Below are 10,865 nucleotides of genomic sequence, written 5' to 3'. Positions count from 1 at the left end.
AATCTTTGAAGTCATAACTCCAATGAAGGATGAAGCTATTGAGATCTGTTCATTTAGTAAGCTGACACTGAAATCTGTAAAGCTGGTTTATTATTTTTTATTTCAGGCAGTGAATTTTGTGTTTGAGTGAGCTGAGAACACAGAGCTAGGTCAGGAGGAAATGATTAGGCACACTGCAAATATCAGCTATAGGTTCTATTAGTTAAGAAAAAAGGTAACTTAAAGTCACAAATTTAATATTTAGGCTGATTAGGGTCACCTGAAACTTTTGTGCCAAAATATGCATTTGCTAAAATTTAAAGTTGATGAAATGGGCCTAGACAGAAGTGTAACTTAATGCTTAGTAAAAAAAAGAAAAAAGAAAAAAAAAAGAAGAAAGCTGTCACTTTGGACCAGCTCTGTTCTGGTCTCTGATTTGATGAGATTATTACCTTCTTTAGTGTGATCTAAATCACAACAAGATGCATGTCTATCAGACGGGGCTGTAGTGATGGGGATTGAAAAAAAAGTCTCTACTGATCCTAAAAAATGAAAAGAACACAAGCATGGCATTAAAAAAACCCATATTTTTGTGTTAGTTGTGCAATATTTTCTTAGGGAAAAAGGATCCTTTGTCATCACTTTTGACCACAGTTTATTACCGTTCTTTAAGTTCAGCATCCCAGTTGCTGGTCTGTACATTTTATTTATGAGATTATTTCCAAAAGGAGATATAGTATCTATACATACTGTATATTATGGAGTTTTCTGAACATTTCTTTGTGTTGATAAAAGTTTGTTTCAAGTGTAGCCCAAATTGTGAGATGGGAATGTTGGGGGTTAGGGTGGGTTGGGGGATGGGGGATGGGAACGGGGCACATTTTCTGTGTTTTGTGAAGTTTGCATTGAATGAAAAAGATGTGAATGAGTAAGTGCTCAGTTTAGTGTAGTTGGTAGACTAGTTATGTAGAGTGTAACTGTCAAGTCAAGGTGTGTCTGTATTCAACTGTGCAGTCTACCAATCCCATCAGTGTTAAATCTATTACCTTCAAACGTGCGTGGTCATGGCTTCTTACACATACACATCGTTCACACAATTTCACACAAACATAAGCCACTGAGCTCATGTTCAGAATTGCCTATGGACTTAAGTTAAGGATTCACTTTCAACTGATTTTATTATGAGACGACCTGTTGTAGATATTGTAGGATTTGGCTTTTCTTTAGAAAAGATATGTGCTTTGTATTTGTAGATGTAGACTTAAATGACAAAAACACTTGAAAAAAATCGGAGTCTGATTTGGTGACTGAACGTTTATAGTGAATGGATAGTAAGGCATGCCATGTAAATTATTTTATAATTGTATATGTCACGCATTTTTTTGAATAAAACGTCATTGTTTTAAGAAAAAATACTGTCTTGTCTCCTCAGTATATTCAGTGATATTGTTGAATTCAGAGACCTAGCCAGATGTTGGACTAGAGCTTACATAATGCGGATTCTTTGTCACACATAGTTGACATGTTACGTTTTGACTCACAGCAGTAAAAACAGGTGGAACCAACACTTTTAACATTGACTCTTGCATTTAAGTGCTCAAATATGCCATGGCTGGAGAGTGAGCATGCACCATTCCTGGATCTTGGAACTGACACCTAAATGTACTGTAATCATTGTTAATATCATTAATAACACATCTACTTTAAAAAAGGGTTGTTTTGAAATGTGTATAATTTTTCCTCATAGTTATGACATTACTTGAAAATCATGAGCATGTACCTCATTTATAAGTTGCTTTGAGCAAAAACACTGAACTTTGAGGTTTGCAGGTTCAGCTCATCGCATTCAAGATTTGATTGGGATGCAACGATATCATCTGACAGTTCCAGTTACTTGAAGTTTGCCCTGACAGTGGTTACTGTGACCCTTATTTTATAGTCACCTACTGGTCAAGACTATAGAAGAAATACTCAAACGTCTAGTCAAAGATATAGTTTTCTTGACCTCCCACAAATTCAAGTCAAATTGGACTCAAGATAGAAATCATCCTTGCATATGATAAACAAATCACACCATTCTGCCCCTGTCAGCCCCCATTTTGCCTCATGACCTGAAGGTTATATTCATGGCCATGCTTGAGGGAATAGGAACCATCCTCTTCCAAATAGGTATAGAAAACTCCTGTAGCTGTCACTGTTGGGACGTCTGATTTCCAGAAGGGTGGTTGGGGTCTGCATTCAGGTCTGTGAAGTTTATTAATAGTTCTGGCAATGGTAGGCTAGTCCTCCAACTTTGTCACAGCAGGGACCCCTAAACGTATCACAGCCCCCCGCCATCTGAGAAGATTTCTGCTTTTAGATGTTTTATTACAGAATGTATGAAACCCATTACCAAAACGGTCATAGAGTCTCTCATTGTGCTATTTATATGGAATTATATGGAGCCCACTTTGAGAATCACTGCAATAAAGTACATCTATCTATCCATTCATCCATCTATCCATCTATCTATCTATAATTTCAATAGAGGCGGCTGTGCCTCTGTCCGTGGTGCTGAACTGTGATCACATGACCCTCCTCCCGTGTGTCGGTGATGTGCTTTCGTCCCCTCTTCGTTTTTCTTTCTTTCAATCGACACAAACAAAACAGCTTCGGCTGCACTTTCGATTAAACGACGGTACAATACAGGCAAGGCCACATTGTGCTGTCCCCTAAAGGGCGCCGATTGTTCTTCTCATCGCCATTTTCAGCCGCCAGACGGCTCGGTGGAATAATGGACACCGACTACTCGTCCGGTTTGGAAAACCCTCTGTACAGCGAGCTGAAATACTTCTGTAGGAAGATACAGGAGGCCTATAACGAGCTGAAGGAGGACCTGACACCTTACCGAGATGACCGTTTTTACAGGTACGTTCACGCTGTTTTTTCCTCCAAAACGACACAATGATCTTCTCCATCTTCTCTGTATGTTGAGAATAAGCACAGCAGTTTTCATATAAATTGTAATGGTGGGTTATTTGGAATAATTAATTCACTGTACCCTGTTGTATTTTGATGTTGCATATCTTAGATTATGCCAAACTAAAAGGAAAGTGTGGTCCTCAACAAATAGAATAGTGCACGATTATATCAATGAAAAGGTGAAAAACAGAAACCTCAACGATATGTCGCATTTCCCCATAGGCCTATATATTATAAATAGGCTAAACAGCCGTAAGAATTCCTACAATTTAAAACGAGGTATAGGCCTACTGATGCCTATTAGAGGCAACAAGTGTCGTTTGAATTTAATCTCAAAATGCACACTTCATTGTTGTATACCATCAAATGCCTACTTGAAAACCTTAATTCAGTTTTTCAAACAATAAGAAATAACATAATACAGCTTCAATAGCTCGTTAGAAATTAAAGGCAATGTTGACGTTAGATGTCGTGGTGCTACGCGCATGCGCTAACAGGGTTTTCCCCTGTAAGTCACTTTTTTGGCCAAATAAAATAAGCCTGAGCCACAAATAAAATATATCTAACTAATGAATCACGTATGAGCGTGTGAAACATCTTTATAAACACGCACATATGTCTGAACAAGTAGAAGGGGAAGGTAGGACGGAGTGATTTCCTCCTACCTTGCTCCCTACTCCCTTACATTGCACCCTTGTTCACTTCCACGTTCCCTTTCCTACTCGCTGGCGTCACACGTGATCACATTGGCCTACCCACTCGGTGACGTAGAGCTCCGGTTGTCGCAGACTGACGTGGTTTCACGGATGTAGACCCACAGCAGAGATTTTAACGGTTTTTTTCTCGTTTCCCCGAGACTGCGAACCGAAAGAAATGGAGCTGTAAGTTTGATTTATGTTCAGCAGACATACCCGAGATGGCATCGTTTTTTTAAGTTTGTAAAAACCACTCTGCATCTCTCTTTTACCATCTGTTACTGCTAGCGTCAAGTAGCACAGAAGCTAGCAGTGTTGACATATCCGCCACAGGCTGATGGACACTACTATAACCCCAAGACAAATACAAACTATCGAGATCAGGTTATTAGTTGGTGAGTGTTAACCCTAATGAATGTCTCCCCGGTGCAGATTGGCTCCCATGCGGCTCTACACCCTGTCTAAAAGACATTTTGTCTTGGTCTTCGTGGTGTTCCTGATCTGTTTCGGCATCACAGTCTTCATTGGGATTGCAGGTATGGCTTTTTAACATTAATGTTTCAGCAGTACCTAAGCTGGGTGTTGGTCAGCGAGATTTTGGGGGGTTTCAGACACAAAGCGAAGAAGTGAGTCACTCTTCCGAATTCACTAGGCACTGTTATCAAGTTCTGATAACAGAATAACTGGGTCAGGTGAATTGCTTTTCTGACACTACTTTGCTCCTTTCCAGTGGTTCTCAACTTTTTTGTGACTTTAAGTGCAGTAAATATAAGAAGCCTAAATGACCGAGCTTTGCCTTTAAATCAGCATCTCCACAGTTCACAGTTCATCAGCACACAGTTTTTTCAGTTACATGGCAGGCAGGTTGTTCCAGATCTTGGAGATCTTGCCCCAGTTCTTCTGTTGATTGAGGCATCTCAGTTGCTTCTGTCTCGATGATGTTGAGATGAGGACACTGTGGAGTTTATACCAGGACTCCTTGTTCCTGTTGCTGTGAAGCCTGTTCTTTTTGACTAGCTGTAATGGTCAATGTCATGCTGCAAAATACATTTTGGATCAATCTGATGCCTCCCTGATGGTGTTGCATTATAATAAGAATCTAAAGTGCCTAAAAGTTTTTGCATAGTACTGCATGTTTTCTTACAGATCAGTACAGTGTAGAAGAACCCAACAGAATTAACAAAGTTGAATGCTACGTTACTTTAAAAAAAATTGATCAAGAACAGGAGCACATTTCATGCCACTTTGTGACTGTTGTGTACATAAGAATACAAGTTAATCTTTGCCCCACCCGCCAAATTTAAAGACACAAGAGGCACAACATGAGAGTAATATTTGGTTTTGCAACATTTTCTTGACCTCTGTTTTTGACTTGTGTGTTTGTTTGAGGAGAAAAACCAGTTTTTCTTTTCATCCGTTAAAAAAACCTGTTTTTGTACTGCACATGTGAAATCACCACTGAATATTTATGGTACAACAACACACATTCATTCAAATTTAGAGGAAAAAGTGAGAGAAAACAAAACGTTTTGTAATGTTGATTTGTTGATCTCTGTTATTGTTGTATTAGGGTGTCTGTTTTTCCTAATAACTGGGTGTAGATATTGTCCACATTGATTCATTTAAGTAGTCTAGGTAGTAACAATTCCTATTAAAGTTTAAATGCAGACATAACTTGTCCTTTTTTTTGTAGACTACATCTCAAGAAAGTGTTTTACTCTATGTTTGATTGGCACATGACTTTGAGAAAAATGCATTAATTCTCTTTTCCCCATTTTGTTTAGGTCCTAGGATTATTACTGAGCAAGAACACGATGGAGATAAGTTCTTTGCAAAAAACTTCTCAGTTAAGGTAAGTTGTTACAATAGCATGGTTGATATTTGCTGGAACTGTCAGCAGTGCTCGTAATTAAGGCATTTAGTTCACTTCTGCAGTCAACACATTCATGATGACAACCTAATGTTCGTATCACATTATTCGTTAACCAGGCTTTCACACCCTTAACCCTCCACGACATCATCATCAAGGGTTTAGGAGAAAATCCTTGCATTGTTTTGTTGTATTAGAAGCAAAGATGCCAACTCACTGGTTATTTCACTCTGTGTGTTTCTTTATAATGTTCAGCAAATTCATTATGCAATTCAATGTATGTTTTCAGACTGGGCCCTTCACACTAGATTCTCCTCCTCTAACCACCTACAACCAGCAGCTATGGCTCACCTGTGTGATGCAAGCTGTACACAGCAATGGTAAGACCACAGAATGAGCAGCAGATAGAAACTTTGACCCACCTCAAATAGCTTTCTGTTTAAAAAAAAAAAAATGTGTAAGCGTACTTGGTTTATAACAGCATGCTCCTACTTCTCTCTGTGTCAGTGGGTGACTTCCAGCAGCCTTTCGAGATCAACGTTACGCTGAAGGGAAGGATACAAGACGCCAGCATGATGCACATGAACAACGTGCACCAGAAATCACGAACGCTGCACTGCGGGACTGTAAGTCTCTCTTTGTCATATGCTGGATTGTCATAAATCATTCAGTCAGTCTGCAGCCTCTCTCGGCAGTGTGAGTTTAGGAAATGTCACTTGCAATTCAAAAAATGATGCCGCAATCTAGCGGAGGGTGCAGGATTGAAAGCGATCATCGTGTCGGCAGTTCATTATACCACAGTAGAGTGAAAACTGATGGAATTGATGTCTCTCTGTGCAGAAATGTGATGAGATCATTGTGCTGCATCTGGGATACCTGAACTACACCCAGTACCAGGCCGTGGTCAGCTTCAAAGGCCTTGAAAATATCACATATGACATCAAGGTCAACTTTGTGGTAGGTGACAAACATTGGCAGCTCATAGAACTAACATGTTGATATTTGTTTTTTGGTTTGCTGCGTTGGAAGTTTTAAAGAGTAAATGTCACAAGTTTGTTTACTCTTTTTATTTTCTCTCCCTTTCCTTCTCTTGGTTTTTTTTTTTGTATGTCACATCAGTGGAAAACATACAATCCCACCTTTTCGCAAGTGGAGATCTGGTTCCGGTTTGTCTTTGTGGTATTGACCTTCATGGTGACGGTAAGAGCATGTGTCATTTCTACATTCATTTCCCTTTAATAGAATGACACACACTCTCTGAGCAAAACATGATAGTAAGCAAAACATGTGTAAGAGTTTTAGCTTCTCTTGACTGTGCTTGAATGCATCATGAGTATTTTTTTTTGTCTTCTCTCCTGTTCCAGTGTATGTTTGCTCACTCACTGAGAAAGTTTTCTATGAGGGACTGGGGCATAGAGCAGAAGTGGATGTCTGTCCTGCTCCCTCTGCTGCTTCTCTACAACGGTGATTTTCTATTACTATCTATATCTAGATCAGCTTTTACCCTCTTAATTCATCTATCAGATAACTGTTACACATTTACACTCCAGTATTCCCCCAGTAAGGCACCTTCTCATTATTGCAGCAGTAGCATTTAGATTCACAGTAATACAGTGATGGTTTCAGTTGTCAGCTGCAAATACTACATGAATCTGTTCTTAAGTCCAATTTTAATGTCATCTGCTGTACTGGCACCTCTGCTTTGAACAGTCCTCCAGTTAGTATTCATTTATTTTATTAGTTTAACTCGTTTTACCTTTTGGATGATTTATGTGTTAATTTATTTTATAGATTTTTTAAATTGTATGCTTGTATTTAGCTGTTCTTGTGTTTTTTTAAGATTTATTTATTATTATTTCTATTCATTATTCTGACTCTGTTTTTGTTGCTTTTGCTGTTTAGATCCATTTTTCCCATTGTCATTCCTGGTGAACAGCTGGTTTCCGGGAACATTGGATGCGTTCTTTCAGGCTCTCTTCCTGTGTGCCCTGCTGCTCTTCTGGCTCTGTGTCTACCATGGCATAAGGGTGCAGGTTGGTTCAGTATTATTACCTCACTTAAAGCTATACTATCTAACTATTTCTATTCAAATGTCTAAAAACACTACTAGACCTATGTTTTATGTTTTTTTTTTATCTGTGTACTTACATTATCACTAATGTTTTAAAATCTGTCATTTTAATCAAGATACATCAGCATTGTCATTGTCTGCTGTAATAAATGACCTTTTATTCAGTTGTAAGCCACCTTTTTTTACGATAAACTTTTTAGATTAAGCATATCTTTTAAACTGATGAAGGATTTTAGTCATCGTACGTCTGGATCTTAAGTTATTAGAGAACCAAGCTGAGCAAACATTAGATACATTATTACATATTGCATGTTTAAATAGTTTGGTCTCATCTATTTTATATGTTTTATTTATTTGTTGTTTCCACAGGGTGAGAGGAAATGTCTGACCTTCTACCTGCCCAAGCTGATCATCGTGGGTCTTCTGTGGCTTTCTGCAGTTACTCTGGGCATTTGGCAAACGTAAGTAAAAACCTTCTGCTCCACAAGCAGCCTGATTCAAACTGTGAATTACAGTAAAAATAAAACCAAATCTTCTCTCCATTCTTGGATTAACAGCGTCAATGAACTCCAAGACCCTACCTACCAGTACAAAGTGGATATAGTAAACTTTCAGGTGAGTCTGAGTCTGGCACTTAAAACAGCGAGTTGGATAAGTGGAAGTTTGTAATCCTGATAAATTTCATACACTGCTGTTTGAAGGAGATGGACATAATGAAAAAGAGTCAGAATTTCAAATGTGTATCTATGACAGTTTAATAAAGTCCCATGTTATCTCTCCAGGGCATGAAGATCTTTTTCCTGGTCATAGTTTGCCTCTACATCCTCTACCTGATCTTCCTGATCGTCAGAGCTTGTTCTGAACTGAAGAACATGCCTTACTCAGGTATCACACCATGCCACATCTCCCTACACTGGATATGACTTCATTTTTTACTATAATAATAATAATGTTAATGTGCTGTTTCTTTTCTGTCTCTAGATCTCCGGCTCAAATTTTTAACAGCGCTGACGTTTGTGGTCCTCGTTATAAGGTTTGCTTCAGGAGAACACAGAAACCTAAAAGAAGCCTCTCCATTGAGTTTACTGTCATCTGATCCTGTCCTTGTTGCTCTCTCTCTCCCACAGCATGGTCATCCTCTACCTAAGGTTTGGTGCCAAGGCTCTCCAAGACAATTTTGTGGCTGAATTGTCTACTCATTACCAGAACTATATCCTTTAAAAACAGTTTATTTTAACCACAGTTTCACTTTAGATACACCACGTAATATGATGTTTAACTACACTCAACAGTGTCTTCATATCCTCACCCTCCACTCTCTTTTTCTCTTTCTGTGGTTTCTTCCATTCTTTTCCTGCACACATTGTAAACCCCCCCCCCCCGAGGTAAATATGTGATCTGTCATATCAGGTTGTATAAATGGAATTGACATGTCTTAGCTAGTGAGCAATTATTCCTTAACTGCATTCATACCAGCTGAATTTTTATCCTTCTACGGCCTACTCAACTTCTACTTGTACACATTGGCATTTGTGTATTCCCCTTCCAAAAATGCTCTTTATGGTGAGTCATTATGTTTTGTCATTTGTTAACTAAGGAATTAAAAGTCTGTCCTCTTTTCTGCAGTAGATATATCAATGCACCTGCTTTTTTTTTAATTTCCCAGACTCCCAGTTGAAGGATAATCCTGCTTTCTCCATGCTAAACGACTCAGATGATGAAGTAATATACGGGTAAGTGGTTTTTTTGTGAGTCCTTATTACTCCTCACAGTTTGGCAGCTGTGTACACATAAAATAAACCCTGGGATGTTTCTTGGTCCATGTACAGGAGCGATTATGAAGAAATGCCTTTACAAAACGGACGTGCTATTAAAGCAACCGCCAAATACCAGGATGAGACTGACAGTGACTGACGGACCTCTGATCACTCCTATGCCTATGTGTCCCTCTCGGAAATTATGAGAATACAATACAACCGTCATGAGTGTGTTAGATAAGGAGTATTTGCATCGGTGGTACAAAAAACGAATAAGTGTATATAAATATATTTTTAAAAAGCTCCATGTCTACTGAATGTACTGTAATTTTACTGAAAGTGGAGGCATGTTAAAATATTTTCTTCTTTGTTCATGCTTTTGTTGAAAGAAAAAAGACTTATCAAATGGTACAATCTTTAGAAGTTTGTTAAGTTTATTTTTCCTTCACAACCAGCATTTCTTCACAACCTGATGGCTGTAAATGATCGGGAAAAGTGCTAATACTAATAGGGACATTTTTTGTGTGTTGTGTGTCTGTAAAGATCAATCAATGTTATTTTTTATTGATTTCTGTTGAACTACTGTTGTCTCACTTTTTCTTTACATGTGGTTTTTTTCCCCATTCCTAATCCGCTCTCTGACACTTTGAGAATAACGGGAGCGCATATATCTGACTAAAGCGGAGTCAAAGAGGCTCATGCTGCAGCAGCCATAAAGTTCACTCTAACAGCCAGCCCTGACATGATTCACGAAAGAGGAATTTAAGTGCCATAGCAGTGTTGGTTGTCGACAAACCCTCTATGTTCTCAGACGTGTTAAAAAAGATACAGAGAGAGCCTTAACTGGAGTAGAAACCACTGACCTCTGACCACTGTTACCAATTCTTTTTCTGGAAAGCAGCTTTGTAATTGCACTTGTTTAAGGTTTTTTTTTTATTTATTTTGCTGAAAGTTGATGACACTTGATATACAGTATTGTTTGATGACCTGGATGGGTGGATTTTGATGAATCGCATGACTTTTACACTTAATGTGAATGGACTATCATATTAAACATTTCTTACTTCGATATTATTTTAAGTCATCTGTTCTTTCTCCAATACACGTTTCTATATGCCTAAAATGGGACATATGCTGCCCCTTCCTCTGTTTTATAAAACCGGAGCTTATGGACAAAAATGGCCAAAACAAATGTATTTTTGTTCTTGACAATTAATATCACTACATGTATTCTTAACAAGATGGTGCCTTGTCTTTACATCACTGTTTTCTTCTAAATGGGCTGCTGTCTCTAATTTGTAAATGCTTTGACATACAATATATGTACATGTTTGATTCTTTCAGTGTGAATGTAGTTTTTGTTGGTTTAAGGCGGTTAGATGGGGTTGTTGTGGGTCCTGATATGTTGGAAGTTGTTGCGATATCTGTTGCTTCATGAGATGAAAAGCTGTACATGTAGCACTCCGTCATGTCACTTGTAAATAAAGCAAAGTATATACAGCATAGTATTGTTTTCATTAATTGCACTTAAC

The 10,865-nt window shown here is 38.4% G+C and overlaps 1 protein-coding gene across 1 annotated transcript; it reads left to right on the top strand.

The window, feature by feature from the left end:
• Positions 1 to 3,718: 3,718 nt before the first annotated feature.
• On the top strand, positions 3,719 to 10,838 carry tmem181 (transmembrane protein 181). Its single transcript, XM_053337353.1, has 17 exons — positions 3,719 to 3,821; positions 4,068 to 4,171; positions 5,420 to 5,487; positions 5,795 to 5,885; positions 6,013 to 6,131; positions 6,346 to 6,462; positions 6,625 to 6,705; positions 6,870 to 6,969; positions 7,408 to 7,538; positions 7,946 to 8,037; positions 8,134 to 8,191; positions 8,359 to 8,461; positions 8,558 to 8,609; positions 8,704 to 8,786; positions 9,050 to 9,139; positions 9,243 to 9,309; positions 9,406 to 10,838. The coding sequence occupies exons 1-17, from the start codon at positions 3,814 to 3,816 to the stop codon at positions 9,488 to 9,490; spliced, it is 1,449 nt and encodes a 482-aa protein (XP_053193328.1). The 5' UTR covers positions 3,719 to 3,813; the 3' UTR covers positions 9,491 to 10,838.
• Positions 10,839 to 10,865: the final 27 nt, after the last annotated feature.

This window comes from Scomber japonicus, chromosome 17, assembly GCF_027409825.1.
Source record: "Scomber japonicus isolate fScoJap1 chromosome 17, fScoJap1.pri, whole genome shotgun sequence".
In the NCBI taxonomy this organism is placed as follows: Eukaryota; Metazoa; Chordata; class Actinopteri; order Scombriformes; family Scombridae; genus Scomber; species Scomber japonicus.
This window is presented reverse-complemented; position numbering and strand designations above follow the sequence as displayed.